General features: G+C 42.7%; 1 protein-coding gene across 5 annotated transcripts in view; it reads left to right on the top strand.

The window, feature by feature from the left end:
- Positions 1 to 19,476, top strand: part of ccdc88ab (coiled-coil domain containing 88Ab) — a gene marked incomplete at its 3' end in the record, with an annotated part of 286,701 nt that extends 267,225 nt beyond the window's left edge. For 2 of the 5 annotated variants that reach the window (XM_084320114.1, XM_084320112.1), the window contains 4 exons: positions 779 to 832; positions 5,058 to 5,150; positions 8,626 to 8,906; positions 14,673 to 15,605. In XM_084320114.1, the coding sequence (XP_084176240.1) occupies positions 779 to 832; positions 5,058 to 5,150; positions 8,626 to 8,906; positions 14,673 to 15,605 (1,361 nt within the window). Of the gene's footprint in view, positions 1 to 778; positions 833 to 5,057; positions 5,151 to 8,625; positions 8,907 to 14,672; positions 15,606 to 16,660; positions 16,760 to 17,790 lie in introns of those variants that run through there. The other 3 variants (XR_014620009.1, XM_084320113.1, XM_084320115.1) reach the window with 3 other exon arrangements.
- Positions 19,477 to 21,069: the final 1,593 nt, after the last annotated feature.

The raw sequence follows: 21,069 nt of genomic DNA, 5'->3' as shown, positions 1-21,069 counted from the left end.
TTGACTGGTTTGGCAGGTCCTTTGCTGGACTCAATTCAAACGAGGAAAGATACTTTTATATTTTAACTGACATTTTTGTATTATGTGTTGTTGCTTTAAATAAAAATATGCTGAATGGGAGAAGGGACGCTGTATGGAGAGAAAATCTAAAAGTGACTGATGACTGTAAGCCAGTGTGGAGGGTGCTTTATAAAAGCCCCACTGAATAAAAGTCCAGGTGGTGACCTGCAGTGGAGTACCTTGCAGGGAGCGCTGGCAGTCAACAGTTTTGTTGCGAAAATTAACCCAGATGTATCCAATAAGTGTTATTTCTCTCAGTTGCCAGAGACAGATTTTCATTGTTATGTGCAATGTGGGAAACAGCATGTGCTTTTTGAAGCTGTACAAGCAATTTGTCTCGAATTTAAGAGTCTGGAGCTGGTTACAAGAGGAAAAATGCTGCAAAGTGGCCACTTGTGAATTTTGTAGTGGGACAAGCTAGGTTGTCCATATATACAACTATACAAGTAGGATAAACTGGATTGAACATGGTTCAGATCAGATTTAATTCCTCTGTTCTGGTGGAAGCGAGAATCGGTGGATTTAATAAAAAATTGCTGAATTCAGGGTGGTGCTACAATGAAGCCATTTGTTCAGTAATTCGGGAGGAATTGTTTTTTAATTCCACATTTGCATAGTTTTTAATGCTGTGGAAATAAAAAATGTAGTATTTATTGTTAAAGGTGTGTAAAAAAAATTCTAAAATATATCTCTCCTCTCACACTCTCTATCTCTCTAGATGGTGCTTCCTGTGAGGATGTGGTGGGGTTCTCTGATGAGCCTAGAGGTGAAGGTCAGAAGCTTTTCAACCTGCAAACTTAAATCTCAAACGCATCTGATTACCGAATTCACCGAAAAACAATGCTGATTCATTTGGCACCTAATCTCACACACGTGACACGTCCCAAGGCTCTTAACACTTTCCGTGCCACACACGAGAATACTCGGGTTTATTTATAGGTGGTTGAAAGCCACTCACGAGATTTCTCTGAATTTTTTATTTTTTTAGCGATCTGAAATCATATTGCATCACCCGAGTATAGCCGAGCGGCGCCGGCGATCATTGTGGAAAAAAGCGCCCCCCTGTCGTCTCCCAGATGACATAAGGGATTTTGGAATGGACTCAATGAAAATGAATGGGGAAAAAAATCCGGTACTCCACATTTTCCAGTCCACTGATGCAGCCGGGCTTACCACAGTTCATTCTGGAACCTCAGAGCCCCGCTGATCATGGAGTTCTATAGATCCAACTACTATCGCATTGGATCTATACACTTATCGATTTTTTCGAATGGTGATCAGGAATTGGAATATACCAGTTGGATACCATCTGATGTCAGGTAAGGACTCTATGTTATCAGTGTTAGGATAATCAGAGTAAGTTTGATGAAGTTATAAGCTGTTTTGTGAAATGTCCTCTTTCGGTTTCACTGTAAAAGTCCAAGAGGAAATCAACCTGGTGATTATCCGTGCGTGGCCCGAATGTGCTTGCGTGCACGTATAATATTGATCATCTAGCGTTTATTTGAAAACGATTCATAAAAAGGCCGACGAATATCAACGTTGTGGAATATTCCACTAAAAGACGATTTTCATAGAATGCCCCAGAATGTGCTGTTTTTTATTTCAAAACGGGGGCTTTTCTAAATGCTCTGAAACGGATAAAAAACCAATCTGCCTTGACAGCACTGACTGGAAAATAGTCTTTGATAATGCGATGGGCAGATTAGCCATAATTTAAAACATAGATTAGGCGATATTAACGTTAACATTGGCGCCGATGGTGGCATTCAGCGGGTAAAAAGGAAAACCCGGCGTGGCGCTCAAAGTGTTAACTGTTTTGCACATATTCATTTAGAGAGTTAATGAGTTTGAATATCTCCTCCTGTTATCAGAGGATACTGAATCATTGTGTTAATCACAGCTCAATTAAATTATGTAGATGATTCTTTTTTACCTGGAAGGTGTTAGGTGGGGGAGGGCTTAGGTGTGTTGCAAAGGCCCGTGGGTAAAGTAGTGCTGCATGCATCGTTAAGAGAAACAGCTCCAAGCCTTTGAAGCTCTGACTCAAAACAAACTCTTGTGGTATATCATCTTGGTTAATAAGACATATATTGAAAAGTATCTGCCCGATTTGTACAAGTGATGGCTTATTTTGAAGGTATGAACCTGTACTAAAAACAAACAAACAATTGACGATGGCTCAACAAGACCCTAAACTCTGCGTCAAATAAACATTTGTATGACTACTCCTGTAGCGATTACAAAGACGGTCGTGTTGAAGGCTGCACTTAGGTCGAGGAGGACCAGTGCAGCACATTTCCCAGAGTCAGTGAGTAGGTCGTTCAGTACCTTCACGAGGGCGGACTCAGTGCTGTGACCAGCCCGGAAACCGGACTGGAATTTAAGATGAGATAAGATAAGATATTCCTTTATTGATCCCCTTGGGGAAATTCAGGCATCAAGAATGTTCATTTCTCCAGAATGTTGTCACGTGGAGGTAGGGGAGCAGTTGACTGAGGACAGCCTTTTCCAGTAGTTTGGACAGGAATGGTAGTTTGGATATTGGTCTGTAGTTGCTGAGGAGGGTGGGGTCTAGGCTGGGTTTTTTGAGGAGGGGCTGGACTACTGTATGTTTAAAGGAGGATGGAACCGTGGCAGTAGCCAGTGAGCTGTTGATGATAGCTTGGATGTGTGGACCAACTGTGTGGAACACGTCCTTGAGGAGGGGGGCGGGGACAGGGTCCAAGGGGGATGACGCAGGCTTCATTTTGAACTATAACATTCGTATAATAACGATTGGACGTTGCTATCTTTATCTGTTGCGTATATGTAGATCGACCTCTGCTCTCTGACCCTTCACCTCCAGTCCTGACCAGGGTCGCACTTGCAGACGTTCATTATGAACATTTACTGCCATCTTGTGGCGACACATGCATATTGCACTAGGAGCAACATCTGGGCCTTTAATACATAATCAGAAAATCAGTCTGAAGGATCTTCACTCATTAGCTGTCATACCAAAAATATTGTACATGACCAGCAAGACATTCCTCTGGTCTTCACCTGCCAGCAAGACCACTTCCTCTGGTTTTCACCAGCCAGCAAGACCACTTCCTCTGGTTTTCACCAGCCAGCAAGACCACTTCCTCTGGTTTTCACCAGCCAGCAAGACCACTTCCTCTGGTCTTCACCAGCCAGCAAGACATTCCTCTGGTCTTCACCAGCCAGCAAGACCACTTCCTATGGTCTTCACCTGCCAGCAAGACCACTTCCTCTGATCTTCACCAGCCAGCAAGACCACTTCATCTGGTTTTCACCTGCCAGCCTACATGCAGTACTGCGCTTTCTGTCCTCTCTTCTGTTTCCTGTCTTATCTAAAGTTATGTTTCCCTAAACAGGGCTACATCAGTCACAACTAGGGGTGTAACGGTACGTGTATTCGTCCCGCGAATTTACGGTACGGCCGTCACGGTGCGCTACGCACACCCATGCAACGAATACGCCCCACAGCGCAAACACACTCGCATGCAGGCACTCGCGAGGTCCGTGCGAGAACAGCGCGTGTGGTCGGGCACACCGAGTTCAGACTTCAGAACGGTGAAAGTGCACGGAGGAGAAAGGCACATTTACAATTGGAACAGCTGCAGGGTTATTACAGTTTTCTTTCGTTTTCTTGTGCGCCCAATAACGTTAACCAAATGAAACCAATGGAAAGAAAGTTAAACACACGCGTCGCCGACACACACGCACGCGCGCCAACAAACACATCAACATTCTCCCCCGCGGCCCGCCGGACTCACAGGCGCACAATCAAATAAAAAGAAGAAACCTACTTTTCCGGACAGATCATCTGAGCTCCACTGTGTTTAAATCCAAATAATCCTCTGCCATTGTTGTAATATGTCATCTGTTCTCTAGTTCAGTCTGGTCGTGAAGTAAAATTCTCTCTGGAAGTGAAACTGAAACTTAGCAAGGATACGTTTAAAGGGGCAGTAAGCAAGTGGATGCCTGAACACAGAATGACACCAGTATCACTCATTATCATGGCAAGCCTATAGAAAAGTATTCTATTTAATAATAATAATTATAATAATTATCATAAATATAATATATACATTTTAAAAAGTACAAAAAAAAATTACAAAAGAATTATACATATTTAACTCGTACCGAACCGTGACCCCAATACCGAGGTACGTACCGAACCGTGGCTTCTGTGTACCGTTACACCCCTAGTCATAACTCTCTTCTCTTCGCATGTTCTGTACTAATTTGCTCCCCTCCCCTCCTTTGCTATATATCCTCTCCTCTCTCCACCGCCTCCGCCTGAACCACAGTGGTGTTTGTCCACCAGCTTGGACCTTGCCAGTATTGTGAGGCATGTTGGTGGTGTCTGCCCTGGCACTGTGCCAGTCCTTCCTTCCTGCCCGCCTGGCACTGTGCCAGTCCTTCCTTCCTGCCCGTCTGGCACTGTGCTATCCTTCCTTCCTGGCCATCTGCTGCCTATTCCCTAAAAATTATATTTATAGGGTTTGACAACAATTACACTCGTGTCTCTTAATTATGAGTCATACTGAACACGTGGGTGTTGAAACTCTTTAATGCATGAAAGCTTATTCCGTCTGTTGCACTTTTCCTATTCTACGCTTGGTGCCATGTACGCTCGGTCGGAGCTGTGCGTAGATGTACGCACAATCTCAAGAAAACGTTCATATTGATAAATCCCACACTTAGAAATGGTCGTATGCACAGTTTACAAAATGTTTGTGCATACGCAGCATTGATAAATGAGGGCCCAGGTCTGTAGCCATTAGCCAACTACAGTATCCTTGTGTGTGTGTGTGTGTGTGTGTGTGTGTGTGTGTGTGTGTGTGTGTGTGTGTGTGTGTGTGTGTGTGTGTGTGTGTGTGTGTGTGTGTGTGTGTGTGTGTGTGTGTGTGTGTGTGTGTGTGTGTGTGTGTGTGTGTGTGTGTGTGTGTGTGTGTGTGTGTGTGTTCTCTCCTGTCCCTCACCAGCCTCCAGACCCTCCAGTCTCCATAGCAACAGGACCACCACCAGTAGTAATAGTAACAATAACTCTCATCGCACCTCCCCTCTGGGGGCTAAAGGTATGGTCTCCTCTCCTCTAATCCAGCACCTCCCCTTCCACTTATCTCCTCTCCTACCCTTCCACTCATCTCCTCTCCTACCCTTCCACTCCTCTCCTCTCCCACCCTTCCACTCATCTCCTCTCCTCTCCTACCCTTTCACTCATCTCCTCTCCTACCCTTCCACTCCTCTCCTACCCTTCCACTCCTCTCCTCTCCTACCCTTCCACTCATCTCCTCTCCTACCCTTCCACTCGTCTCCTCTCCAACCCTTCCACTCCTCTCCTCTCCCACCCTTCCACTCATCTCCTCTCCTCTCCTACCCTTCCACTCATCTCCTCTCTTCTCCTACCCTTTCACTAATCTCCTCTCCTCTCCTACCCTTTCACTCCTCATCTCCTACCCTTCCATCCTCTCACTTCCTCTGTTTGTACATTGTGAGATATGGTGGATTACATTTTTCAAGTTGGAACTTTGATTTATGGGGAAAGAGTTTTGTTGTCTGAATGAAAGTGGTTACAGAGACACTGCTTCCATATTGCCTTGTAATGAGTCTTGCTGGTGAGCAGTGTATGTATTTCCAGGCACATGGAATGGCAGGTATCCCACTGCAAACCAACCCCTAGGCTTAACTCATTCTCTGCCATGCTGTTTCCGGGATATGGCTATGCGCTGCCACGCATTAAACCAATGGAGTCAGTCACCTTGTTTGCAGGGCTATAACTATAATATATATTATAGCTATGGATGCAATACTATGGCCCATTTGACATTGAGTATCTATTGTTCAAGATGTGAAAAAGAAAAAAAATTCCATCCATACATTCCCGTTTTATACCGTGGTGAATATAAGTATGGTTTTAGAGAGGTTTAGGGTAATTCCTGGGAGGCTAGTAATAGCCTGCGGCGTGTATTATATTAAATCCATTGTAATTTCGTCCCTACACACGCTACAATTAAAAATTAAAATGCATTTGATCTGTATTATGGTCCATCATGAATGCATATAATGTTAAATCGATTGGCGTTTCGGCCCTACATAAGCTACAGTTACAAATCTAAATGCATATGATCGGTATCATTGTCCATCATGAATGCATGAAAGGGGGGGGGGGGGGCGGGGGAAGTCGTTTCTGATTATTGATTACCAATAACGCCATTCGTTATTACAACAACATGCGCTGATCAGGGGGTTGGCTATGATAACAAGGCCCGATCAGGCTGAAATTGACGTCAAATCGCTCTTACCTGTAGCCGGTTGGATTCCAAAAAGAATTACCCAGTTATTGATCGCCATCTGGTAGATCGATATGTCCATCGGCTGATGCTATATTCCTTTACTGCATACTGAATTCGGCGTCGCAATAAGTATTCCAGGCGATCTGTTGAAGCGGTTAGCTTCAGGCTAACAGAAAAATTTACCCGGAATGAAAAAAAAGGGACACCAGGTCTGAAACAAGCATTACTCCATTCTCGAGACAGTGCCACTACCAGGATCTGGCCGTTAATGCACTTTTCCGAATCCCAAAGGCATTTTCCAGCCAACATACAGCTCTGTGACATTGAGTAGCATATTAAAATGGAATAAAAGCAAAAACGACCATAACGTATATATACGTTGTTGGCCCTTTAACACTTTAATCGCCATGGGTTAAATTCATAATTTACCATCCCTCGCCAGCTCTATTTGTCTATGGAGAAGTTCCCCTTCTTTGCAGGGCTATAACTTTTTAAATTCTATTGCTAAATTGCCATTATTATGGCCCATTCAATGTCCTATATGTATTGTTCAGGGTGTAGCAACGTTAAACTTTTTCATTCACATATTCATACTAAAATATGGTCTAAAGTATAAGTATGTTTTTATCGTTTTCTGCAGCTTTCTTCAGAACGTGATTTATAGCCCTAAATGCATTATATTGATGATCAAATACAGTTTGGTAGGAATCTGTGCGAGATAAAAAATGTCAACTGGACGTGGTTCTAGAAGTTTCTACGCATCATCTGATGATGACCGGATGGGCGGGGGATCGTTTATAATTCCGTGGGCAGCGTTAGATGATTCATCCAGAGTGGGTCATATGTTCATCATAGCAGTTAGTATAGAGGACGTTAGAATATAACGCTGAATCTTACCGTGGCTTCCTCGCGCCGCTGGCAGATGAGCGTGGAACAGAATATTTTGTATTATGAGATGGAGAAATGCCCGATCCATTTCCAGGTTGTATAGTAGTATATACGTCCTAATCATGTTGTTTTTTCGAGTTATTTGCACCGATCGATGTTCACTGTGTCAATACGGAGTCTCTCTAACGATAGCGAGTGCCCGGACCACATATGGATGAGCACTACCGGTTCAAAGGTTAATTTCCGGTTGGCGATCTGCCGATCGGCCACCAGATGGCGCTCTTGAACCGCTAGAGAGTCGAGTGGAGCTTTGCAGTGTGTCTCAGGGCTCCGGAAAGGAAATATGATTTCGATGACAGATTTTTGAAATATTGACATCAAAGACGAGTTACGGCGTCTTTGGCAGAATGAGCATGGCTAGGAATGACGTGTAACTCGTCCACGGCGATCATAGTGTTAAGCATGGAGCCCAATAGGGAGGTGTAGTGGTTACGCCTGTTCCACCCTCTGTGGAATGCAATGTATTTCCCCATTGACTATTTCTAAATCGGCTAGTTTTAGATAAATAAAGCATTAACGTTGGCATGGTGTACCTTTCTGTTCGTATTTATCCACAATCTATAGCTCAACATGAAAATATTCGCAATTAATCGTAAAGGTAGCAAAATAACAACGTTTATGTTTTAGTTTGCTGGGAAACTACACTACCATTTGGCGCTGCTGACTGACGTCACCACAGCGTAGACGCCTGGCTTTAGTCGCAGACCTAGGATCAGATTTCCCTTACATTCGATAAGCTTAACAATTCGTACAATGGGAAAATAACTGACCCTGAATCTGTGGCTAGTATCTGTTTCACCCAACACTAGTGCTCCGTGATCATAGCCATTTATCTCTAAAGCTAACCACTATTTGTAAAAGCCACAACCACGTTACCATATTTGTATTTATAATTTAAATCGTATAACGTTATTTCGCTGCATATTAAATCACTGTAAATACTAATGTAAATCATTGTGTCGTTGTACATTGTGTATAGTTTATAACGTTAGTAGCTAGTAACTATAGCTATGTAACAGTAAAGTCCAATAGTAATATTTTGATTCATTAAGTCTCTCTGTCTCTATCTCCATGTCTTTCTCTCTTTCGCATGATCTTTCTGTCTGTCTTTCTCTCTCTCTCCCTCTTTCCCTCTCCCTCTCTCTCTCTCTCTCTCTCTCTCTCTCTCTCTCTCTCTCTCTCTCTCTCTCTCTCTCTCTCTCTCTCTCTCTCTCTCTCTCTCTCTCTCCCTCCCCCCTCTCTCTCTCTCCCTCCCCCCCTCTCTCTCTCCCTCCCCCCCTCTCTCTCTCCCTCCCCCCTCTCTCTCTAGGCACTCTGAATGGCAGTGTAAGTCGGCCCCACAGTGAGAGTAGTGGGGAGTTCAGTCTCAGTCTGGAGCAGGATATCTGCTCCAGCAGTGGCAGCAGCCCCGTCCAGCAGCCCTTCTCCTCGTCCCGCTCCTCCCATCAGAGCTCCTCCCACCAGAGCTGCTCCCTGGAGCCCTCGGCCGGCAACCAGACCCTGCATCAGGCCCAGAGGAGGAAGACCGGCTCCACAGGCAACGAGGTGCTCTCCTTACAGCAGTTCCTGGATGAGAGTATAGACACTGAGGTAAACATAACTGTTGATTTGACACATTGATGACCCTGCCTAGTGACTAGTTTATACATGATTGGTTTATATACGCCGCTCATCATAATTAATTGGTTTATATATGCCGCTCATCATAATTAATTGGTTTATATACGCCGCTCATCGTAATTAATTGGTTTATATACGCCGTTCATCGTAATTAATTGGTTTATATATGCCGTTCATCGTAATTAATTGGTTTATATATGTTGCTCATCATAATAAATTGGTTTATATTATGCTGCTTGTCATAATAAATTGGTTTATATATGCTGCTCATCATAATAAATTGGTTTATATATGCTGCTCATCATAATAAATTGGTTTATATTATGCTGCTTGTCATAATAAATTGGTTTATATATGCTGCTTGTCATAATAAATTTGTTTATATATGCTGCTTGGTTTATATATGTTGCTCATCATAATAAATTGGTTTATATTTAGCTGCTTGTCATAATAAATTGGTTTATATATGCTGCTCGTCATAATAAATTGGTTTATATATACTACTTGTCATAATAAATTGGTTTATATTATGCTGCTTGTCATAATAAATTGGTTTATATATGCTGCTCATCATAATAAATTGGTTTATATTATGCTGCTTGTCATAATAAATTGGTTTATATATGCTGCTCGTCATAATAAATTGGTTTATATTATGCTGCACGTCATAATAAATTGGTTTATATTATGCTGCTCGTCATAATAAATTGGTTTATATTATACTGCTTGTCATAAATTGGTTTATATTATGCTGCTTGTCATAATACATTGGTTCATATATGCTGCTCATCATAATAAATTGGTTTATATTATGCTGCTTGTCATAATACATAGGTTTATATATGCTGCTCATCATAATAGATTGGTTTATATTATGCTGCTTGTCATAATAAATTGGTTTATATATGCTGCTTGTCATAATAAATTGGTTTATATATGCTGCTCGTCATAATAAATTGGTTTATATTATGCTGCACGTCATAATAATACCTGGTCACGTTGTCACGTAGCGTAGTTTCATTTGACGTAATTGGTGCAAGTTCGCTCACGTATCTTGCGCTCGACCAATAGCAGCTCTCTTTGTTGCGAGGATACGGCCGTCAGGGTGACAACAAATGACATCCACAGAGTAACGTTACATCAGAACAGGATGAAAATGGACAAAAACGCCTTCTAAAGTTCGCAAAAAGGTTTCTAAACAATGTTATAGGGCTGTCCCCGACTAAGGATTTGGATAGTCGACTATGATTGGCCAAAATTTGCCGTTAGTCGACTATTAGTAAATATATAGTATATATATATATATATATTTTTTTTTATCATTCCATTTGGGCTGTGGGGGGTGCTTAATGTCTGAAGGAGTCGACTGAAGGCTTCTTGTCCTCTGCAAAAGCATGCAATTGGTCCACTGATGGATACATCTTGATATTTGTCTAGTCTAGTGTGTTCATTAGATAGGTGAAATCCTCTTTCAGTGCCTCTGTGCCTGTTTTCTTAGGCAGTTAGCCTCTGGTATGCATGCCATTAGCGTTAGCCACGCTTCTAGGCCTCTTTTCTTTTGGAAAGAATGATAATTTATTAATAAAAAAAAAATGTATTCTACTAAGAGGTTGGCAGTCGACTACGGCTCCTTTCGACCGATTAGTAGGGCTGACCTTCGATTTTTTTTGGCAATCGAAGCTTCGGGGCCAAGCTTCGATTTTAATTCGAAATATGGCCTGTGTAGACTAAACTATGCACAGAATTATGTCAGTCTACAATGTCCGGATTCTACATGGTCCGGCAATGTAGACCTTGTAGACTTCACTACAGACCAATTATCAGTGAATGTTCATGCATTTTTAAGAAGGGCTACTTCCACAAAAAAACAAAGAACTCACCAAAACATCTCAGTAGCACCTTATCTAAATGTTCTATTTCATATATGGAGATTCATATTTATTTATGTATTGCATGCATTTCTACATTTTATTTCCTATTTTGTTTATTCATCCCAGTATCTTTCTTTCTTATGTGTGGAATTCTACAAGGCATTTACATTCACATTTACATTTAGTCATTTAGCTGACGCTTTTATCCAAAGCGACTTACAAGTTCTGTACGACAGGTCATCAGGAAGGATACAACTCTATCAGCTGAGTAACAATATTCATCAAAGTGTTGCGTGTTACAGTGTAGGTTAGTTTATTAGGACAAGTGCATGACAGTAAGGTTAGTTAGGGTTAGATTTTTTTTATTTTATTTTTTAAATTTTATTTCAGATAATGGTTGAAGAAGTGCGTCTTTAGTCGACGGCGAAAGATTGGATGGGATTCGGCTGTCCTAACTGGGGTGGGTAGTTCATTCCACCATTGTGGGGCAAGGACTGAGAATAGGCGTGTAGGTGGTGTATATGTGTTTGAGGATGATATCCTTCAAACAGGCAATAGTGATGATATCATTTGGGCAGTGCTGAGCTGGGTTACTTTCCTCCAGTGTATTTGTCCCCCGGCCCCACCCAATGGCCCCATGCACACACACACACACACACACACACACACCAAAGTTAAAATTAAATAAAAATTTTGAAAAAAAGAAAAATTAGATTTTTTTTATTTTTTTTTTAACTTCGATTTTGTTTTTAATGTTCGAAGCTTGTGCCATCGAACGAAGCTTCGAAGCTTCGAAGTATTTAAGACAGCCCTACCGATTAGTCGACTATTCGACTAATAGGGGTCAGCCCTACAATATTATATGCATCTCACGTCTGTTCAGAAAGAACGTGTACAAGATTTTACACAGACACGGTGGGATAGATATAGAAACTGCGTAGAACGGTGGCTTAACCTACCAGGCCAGAATCATACCATTGCGGAGACATACAAACATTGTTTAGAGATCGATTTGTGTCATAAATGTCATGATATATATCTGTATGTCGTGTATGTCATAAATGTCATGATGAATTGAAAATGGCGGACCCTGATGTAAACAAGACGAAAGTCTTTCTCTGGTCTGCAATATGCCCTTAACACATTCCCTGCCACGCAATTTGAGCATCTTATACCATTCTCTGCCAGCACTGTAAGTCTATGGAGATGTTCACCTTCTTTGCAGGGCTATAACTTTTTTAATTATATTGCCAAATTGACATTACTATTCAACATCGATTATCTATCGTTCAGGATGTAGGAACATTTAACTTTTTCATTCATACGAAAATACCGTCTAGAATATAAATATGTTTTTATCGTTTTCTGCAGTAATTCCTAGAACGTGAGATATAGGCATAAACGCATATATAGATTATCAAATGCCGTTTGTTGCCGATCCACGCTATATTAAAAATGTCAACTGTACATGATCCTAAACATTATGACTGATCATGCGCGGATGAACGGATGGGGGGGGGGGGGTCGTTTATAATTCTGTGATCGTCGTTAAATGCTTTATGTAGTATGGGTGATATATTGATCAGAGCAGTTTGCATGGATAATAATAAACAAACAGGCTGAAAGTAACGTCAGCGTCCTCTTACCGTTGGGCGATGAGACTGGAGCAAAAAGATCCCACTTATTTGACGGTGATCGAGTCGATCCATTTCCGGTTTTAATACACGCCCAAATCATGTCGATTATTGAGTTATGGCAGCTATCCATATCCACGGTGTGTGGCTAGAGTCCTGCAACAATATGCGAGTGCCGGACGCATTTCGGAGACACACCGAGGTCGACTCGGCCATTTCCGGTTTGGCAACTCGCCGATCATCCACCAGGGGGCAGTATTGAAGCGTTGCAGAGTTGTGCCGAGTCCCACTACATCAGACCAGGCTCCATGAGGGTATTATGAATAACATGGCGAAAAAATTAAATATGATCTCAATAACGTCGTACACCATGGATTGGCAGAATTCGCATGAACTTGAAACACGTCGTACAATGTAGCATGATGTCCATGTTTTATCCAAACGACTTACAAGTTTTGTACAACAAGTCAGCAGGAAGGGTACAACTCTATCAGCTGATTAACCATGTTCAAGTGTTGAGTGCTACAGTGTAGATTAGTATATTAGGACATAGTGCATGACAGTAAGGTTAGTTAGGGTTAGAATTATTATAATTGTTTTCATTTCAGATATTGATTGAAAAAGTGTGTCTTTAGTCGATGGCGAAAGATTGGACGGGTTTCGGCTGTCCTAACTGTGGTGGGAAGTTCGTTCCACCATTGTGGGGCAAGGACCGAGAATAGGCGGCTTCTGATTGAAAACTTTATTAACAGATTGCTGAATGGGTACAATACAGGTACGGCTCAATACACACAATTGTTAAGGGGATGCAGACCAGAGAAAGACTTTTGTCTTGTTTACATCAGGGTCCCCCATTTTCAATTCATCATGACATTTATGACATACACGACATACAGATATATATCATGACATTTATGACACAAATCGATCTCTAAACAATGTTTGTATGTCTCCGCAATGGTATGATTCTGGCCTGGTAGGTAAAGCCACCGTTCAACACAGTTTCTATATCTATCCCACCGTGTCTGTGTAAAATATTGTACACGTTCTTTCTGAACGGACATGAGACGCATATAACATTGTTTAGAAACCTTTTTGCGAACTTGAAGAAGGTGTTTTTTGGTCCATTTTCGTCCTGTTCTGATGTAACGTTAATCTGTGGATGTCATTTGTTGTTGGCCGACGGCCGTATCCTCGCGACAAAGAGAGCTGCTATTGGTACGTGGTAAGATACGTGACCAAACTTGCACCAATTACGTCAAATAAAACTACGCTACGTGACCAAGTATCCGTTCGCGAGGAAAGATCTAGTCCCGACTTTAAAATTATGATTGCGCAAAACGGGCAGGATTGTAAATGAAGAACTTTTTATTCCTAAATCTACACCAATAGATCTTTAGCCCAGAGTGAAAATCGTGTAGTCCACCGAGGTCATCATAATAAATGTGTTAATTTTATGCTGCTTGTCATAATACATTTGTTTATACTATATATACTAATTTCAAATGTAATATTATTATTTTACTTATTACTCCCTGGGAGCAGTAATTTGTTATGTTACTCATTATATTACTTCTCATTATATTACTTCCATTACAGCTTCCAGAATTGCTCTCTTTCTTACTGTCAAAATGCAGTACAACAGGCTACTTCGCCTTTATGTTAATGGTCAGGTCAGTGTAGCAGCACCTCTGTGTTATTGATCAGTGTAGCAACACCTCTGTTATTGATCAGGTCAGTGTAGCAACACCTCTGTGTTATTGATCAGGTCAGTGTAGCAACACCTCTGTGTTATTGATCAGGTCAGTGTAGCAACACCTCTGTGTTATTGATCAGTGTAGCAACACATCTGTGTTGATCAGTGTAGCAACGCATCTGTGTTATTGATCAGTGTAGCAACACCTCTGTGTTATTGATCAGTGTGGCAACACCTCTGTGTTATTGATCAGGTCAGTGTAGCAACACCTCTGTGTTATTGATCAGGTCAGTGTAGCAACACCTCTGTGTTATTGATCAGTGTAGCAACACCTCTGTGTTATTGATCAGTGTAGCAGCACCTCTGTGTTATTGATCAGTGTAGCAACACCTCTGTGTTATTGATCAGGTCAGTGTCCCATCCATGTCACCATCCTGGCTGGTCTTGTTTTTCATCGAGTTGGTTTTCTTAGTTACAGATGAGGTGAGGCGTTGTAATCACTGCTTCTTCCTTCTGCCTTCTCTACCTCTGCTAGTCTGGCAGCCAGGAGAACCTCACCGTCGACTCGCCCCGCCTCTCCTCCGCCGAGCACGCTCAGAAGGACCGCACTTCCAACAAGGGCCGGGGCATCTTGCGCTCGGCCAGCGGGAGATCGGCGCCGGTCAGCTCGGACCGTCCTCCGCGGTCTGCTGGCCAACCGGGTCGTCCCACGCTGCGGAAGACGGAGAGCACCCGTGTGAGGGGCTCCGTCCAGGCGCGCCCCAGCCTGTCGTGCCAGGGCAAGGCCTCGTCCGTCGCCGACCGTCTGGACTCGGTGGCCGCCGCCTCCCCCTACTCCTCCACTCTTCCCCGGGCCAGCAGCGTCATCTCCACCGCAGAGGGCACCACCCGACGGACCAGCATCCACGACCTCCTGTCCAAGGACCACCGTCGGCCTGTGTCTGTCGACGCCTCTCCCCCCGCCACCTCCTCCCTGCGCTCCCTGCCCACCACCAGTGAGTACACCCACAACACCCTGCAGCCTAGGCCCTCAGAAGGAGGCCTGAGGATCCCCCTGCCCACGTCGGTTAGCCTGCCCTGTCGAGGCTCCGACGACCTCGAGCTCTCCACAATCGAGTCCTTCCTCGGCCCCGCCTTTACCGTAGAGTCGGTGTTCATGGACTCCATCTTTAGTGAGTCGGCGGGCAAGCTCCTCCCCTTCCTGTCCCTTAACCCCACCCTGGTCAGTAACATCAGCGGGCCGCCAGCTCTAAATAGTGCGCACCCTCACCTAAACCCCTACCCCGCCCCCACCCAAACCCAGACCCCCCTTCACAGCCAGTCCGATGACCAGGTGAGATCCGACTCACCCAATCAAAGAGAGTACAGGGAGGGCGTCGATCCTAATCACATGATTGATTCCGACCAATCTCCTGCTCTCAGCCCAGAGGACAAGCCATCGCTGTGGTATGAATATGGGTGTGTGTGATTGATTGGAGGGAACCAGGGCCTAAACTATGAGGGAAAGGATGAATAAATGCCTGGACCCTCCTCTGCATGTATTTATAAGACCTCTGTTTATTTTTCTATTTTCCTTCCTTCTTTTTCCCCCATGGTGATGATTTGGTGAATCGCTGTTCCTCTTAACATTTTAATATAGAATCCTCAGGAAACACAGCAGACAATAATCAGACAGTTTATAATAGCTTCTCCTGGTTTTCTAACACATTATAATTGAGACACATGCCTTGAGTAAAGTGAACCTCAGTGTGCTTCCTCTCTTGTTTTGGCTTTGTGATGTAAAACCTGTCCTTCATACTACATTATACTCTTATTCTACTGTGTATCAATGCATTATTCACTGAGTTGCGTGACTTTATATTGTGTCCTGGACCAATCCCATCCTCTCATTTTGATTGCTGTGATCAAAATGTCTTCGTTTTTTGTTTTCTTTTACTGGTTTGCTTGTTTGTCGATACCATTTTCTGTATTCCTTTCTCTGAAGCCTTGAACTAATGCAGTGTTTGGTTTTGACTGAGTCGTTGTATGTTGAATTGAATGACAGAGGAAGAGGCCCTTTTAATGATCTTGTGGAATGGTTCAGTTAAGGAAAGAGAATGTTGGGAATTGTGTGTGTGTGTGTGGGAGGGTAGATGTAGTTGTGAGCGAGTAACGCACATTGAAAAGGTTGGTAGATGTAGTTGTGAGCAAGTAATGCACGTTGAAAAGGTTGGTAGATGTAGTTGTGAGCGAGTAACGCACGTTGAAAAGGTCTGTAGATGTAGTTGTGAGCGAGTAACGCACGTTGAAAAGGTTGTCATTGTTCAGATCATTTAGCTTGTTGTAGCAATCTAGGGATTTCATTGAGAATATTGAACCACTTACCGGTACATGCATTTTTTTATTTATTTATTCATTCACTTTTATATATATAAATTGCTTCCTTGTATTTATCTTTTATCTACAGTATATTATTGAAGCCTAAATGTTTTGTATATATGTATGTGCAGATGATGTAATGGAAGCATTGCCTTTGTCCTACAGATGTGCAGGGCAGGAGCGGGGAACCACAGCCAAGCCCCTAACTGTCCCCCCGCCCCATCCCCCACCCCATCCCCCTCCCAACCGTTCTGTGAGCGCGGGGTGAGTGAGGGACTGATGGTGGTGGGTGGGTGAGGGGGTCACTGTTGGGGGGTGTCAGGTCTCCATAAAAACTCAAATATGGTGTATCATCTGTCCATCTTGGTCCTGCATGTCTCCCCCCCCCCCCCCCCCCGCTTCTCTAAGCTGTTACCCCCTCTGCTTCACCCTCGCAACCTGTCGCGCCCCACTGTCCCCCACCACCACCACCACATTCACAGGGCTTGATAGGCGCTTGCAGTCAGCATGACAGATGGTGTTTTCTCAGTATATACTGTATCTGTCATATAACTCACAAACAACACAGTGTTTAAATCCCTCCTTCTGGACTGAGGACTTGTGTTGCTGGCGATGATGGGACTGTTTTCTGTTGCTTCTGTACTGCATGGGTTGTTTCTGAAACACCACCTCCCTCCCAACCAGCATGGAGAGTCAGACTGGCTGCTCCTTTCATGTCTGTTTGATCTGTCTGTCTGTCTGTCTGTCTGTCTGATCTATCTGTCTGTCTGTGTGTGTTTGACTGTCTTGTTGATCTATGCCTGTCTTATCTATCTGTCTGTCTGTTTGTCTGTCTTATCTATCGGTCTGTCTGATCTACATTATCTTATCTATCTGTCTGTCTTATCATCTGTCTGTCTATCTATGTCTGTCTTATCATCTGTCTGTCTGATCTATCTGTATCTATATCTATCTGTCTTATCATCTTTCTGTCTATCCGTCTCTCTGTCCCTTTTCTGATGCCATTTCTGACTTAATCTTGTTTCCCTCTCCTTTTTCTTTCTTTCTTTCTTTCTTTCTTTCTTTCTTTCTTTCTTTCTTTCTTTCTTTCTTTCTTTCTTTCTTTCTTTCTTTCTTTCTTTCTTTCTTTCTTTCTTTCTTTCTTTCTTTCTTTCTTTCTTTCTTTCTTTCTTTCTTTCTTTCTTTCTTTCTTTTGTCTTCTCTCCACTTCTATTTCCCTCCTTTGTTTCTCGTCTCTTGTTAATTTATTTCCGTTTCTTTTTTCTTTGTTTTCTCTCTTCCCTGTTTATTTAAAGTGTTCGTCTCCGCTCTGACGTCAGAGAGTAAAGTGTCCTTGGAGTCTGAAGCCTTGTCCAGTGTATCGTGCTGAGACCGCCTCAGTGTCTCCAGTGAGAAGAAGATTGTAACTGTCTCGCTCTACTTCTTGCTTTTTGGATTTGTACAGGTTTTTTTTTGTCTTTTTTTTGTAAATTCCAGTTTCAGAAAAGTTTACTTCCTTTTTTTTCTTCCTTGAATCAAGGAAACAACAGTGTGGAAAGTAATGTGTTTTATGTTGTTTTTCTATGAGTGACCCTTGTGGCAAATTGCACTGCCATCTGTCTCTGTGACGGACAGCTAAGTGTCACTATAGTCTCCATCTGTCTCTGTGACGGACAGCTGAGTGTCACTATAGTCTCCATCTGTCTCTGTGACGGACAGCGGAGTGTCACTATAGTCTCCATCTGTCTCTGAGATGGACAGCTGAGTGTCACTATAGTCTCCGTCTGTCTCTGAGACGGACAGCTGAGTGTCACTATAGTCTCCGTCTGTCTCTGTGACGGACAGCTGAGTGTCACTATAGTCTCCGTCTGTCTCTGTGACGGACAGCTGAGTGTCACTATAGTCTCCGTCTGTCTCTGTGACGGACAGCTGAGTGTCACTATAGTCTCCGTCTGTCTCTGACGGACAGCTGAGTGTCACTATAATCTCCGTCTGTCTCTGTGATTGACAGCTGAGTGTCACTATAGTCTCTATTGCCAACATTCACACAATGCCAAAAAAAAGGGAGAGGGGCTTAATTCAGACCCTGAGGAGTCCCAACATTTGCATTCTCTGTGTGTCTTTAGAATCAGCTGGACCTTTGAATCCTCTAACCGCCATTTGATGATAATGTTGATGATGATAATGTTGATGATGATGATCGACTTCTTTTTTTTAAATGTGTAAATGAGCAGCATGCAAGATGCAATGACTACATATTTTACTGTGGAGGAAAACCAAGGGCTGACCTTAGCCATAGACTCTTTCAGATGTACATAAACATTTCAACGCATGTCAAACAACAACATTAATAACAACAAACTGATCTGTCACAATCTGCATGGAGCAATCAGGAGTCAACCAATCACCACAGCTTCCAGAGGACCAGATATTTTCCCCCTCCTTTTTTTATTATTTTTTTTATTTTTTTACGCCAAAATGACTTGTGGGCGAGTGATGAATACCAGGCAGAAAAGTGTTCCACTTAATAAAAGCACAAATATATTGTACATCAACAACACGTGGTTAAAGTAAGTAAATAAATAATAATAATGTCATTCCTGGGTTGTACAGACTGACGTGGCATGTGGTGTTCCCTTGGTGCATTGTATATGATGATGGTCTGGGATACCCCTGCTGTGTGCTGTATAATAGTGATTATGTGATGATGATGGTCTGGGACACCCCTGTTGTGTGCTGTATAATAGTGATTATGTGATGATGATGGTCTGGGACACCCCTGCTGTGTGCTGTATAATAGTGATTATGTGATGATGATGATGGTCTGGGACGCCCCTGCTGTATAATAGTGATTATGTGATGATGATTATGATGATGATGGTCTGGGACACCCCTGATGTGTGCTGTATAATAGTGATTATGATGATGGCCATGATGTCTTGGGCTTCTTTTTCCACTTTTCCATAAATCCATTTGATGTGATTAAAACTCAACAAGACTCATTGTGTGTCTGTCTTTCATCAAACATAGCATTCACCTTGAGAGAGGGTATGAAATCCTGCTTTCATCAAAGTTGACCATTGTATTGCTTTATGACCTCTATTGTTTGTTTAAGGGGTCATAAAGTAATAAAACTGTCTGTAATAAAATTTATCAAAGTCAGCTTTATTGTCACCTCGTAATGTGCAAGATATACAGATACATGAAATTTCGTTTCCCCCTTCCCACGGTGTATATAAAAAACAAGATCTAATATAAACAAAGTAACATATGGACAGTATACAGGACTATATACAATGTAGACGGTAGCTAAAAAAAGTTAATGTACTGTATGAGTGAAATGTAAATATAGAGGTAAACGAGAACCTAGTGCAAAACTTTTAGCAGCAGTGCTACATAGTAAATATGAATAATAAATAATGGCAGTAAAATACAATAATGGCAGTAAAGTGGCAGTGAGATGATGTATGATCTATAGAGAGAGTGATTTGTATTACTTTATGACCCTAGGTGACCCCTTAAAAACGCACAATAGAGGTCATAAAGCAATACAACAGTCAACTTTGATGAAAGCAGGATTTCATACTCTACCTTGTCAACACACTTGAGCTGCAGTAGTGAATTTGTTAAAAGGAGGGGGGTGGGAGTCATCGTGCCAAACACTCCTGCAGTCAGCTAAATGTAAATGTGACAACCCCATTTTAAGGTGTTCATGGCTCAAATAGTGGAATCATTCAATGTTTGCTCAAACGGTGCTAAAAGTCCAAAATATCACTTTAAAGGGGAACTATCTTGTAAATGGCCTTTTCCAGTGGTTAGCATTGTTTTCTAGCAATGTGGGGTTGTACCAACACTGACTAGATATGAAATTCTCATTCAGTCCCACTCCTCCACTTCAGTTGATACAAGATACTCCCCCAGTGAACTAAGCCATTCAGAATTGCCTCGCTTGTAGAGATGCTGATTTGCATATCTTGATTTACATATCTAAGCTCCTTCTGTGGTTGTAGCCACCGCCCACAATCTACAATTCGCTCAACAACGGAGCAGTGGGAATAATGCGGAAGCGGTTTCCCAGTCACTGACACTTCCTCTAAAGAGAGAGGGAGAGAGAGGCTCATACGGAGAGGCTCTCTGAGGCTTTCTGTCTCTTCCCCCTGTATTTTTACACAATCGCGAGTCGAGCCGCTCACACACAAGCTCACAGAGATCTCTATCGGTCTCTCCCTCTCTATCTCTCCCCTGCATTTACAAACAATCGTGAGTGGAGCCGCGCTCACAGAGCAATCTCTCCTCTCTCCATCTGTCTCTCCCTCTCTCTATCTGTCTCTCTATCTCTCCCCTGCATTTACACACAATCGCGAGTCGAGCCGCTCACACACTCATGGAGCGATCTCTCCTCTCTCTCCCTCTCTATCTCTCCCTCTCTAGTTTTCTCTCTCCATCTCGCTTGTTCTCTCTCTCGCTCTATCTCATATGTATCACGGGTGACTGTCACTCAAAGCGCATTGCTAGTATGGGCAGAGCCCAGCCAAAAACTGTTTGGAATCTTGAATGCAGAAAATGCTGCTCGAAAGTTCTTCATTAGAAATACA

Source organism: Notolepis coatsorum, assembly GCF_963971535.1.
Source record: "Notolepis coatsorum genome assembly, chromosome: 8".
NCBI lineage: Eukaryota > Metazoa > Chordata > Actinopteri > Aulopiformes > Paralepididae > Notolepis > Notolepis coatsorum.
This window is presented reverse-complemented; position numbering and strand designations above follow the sequence as displayed.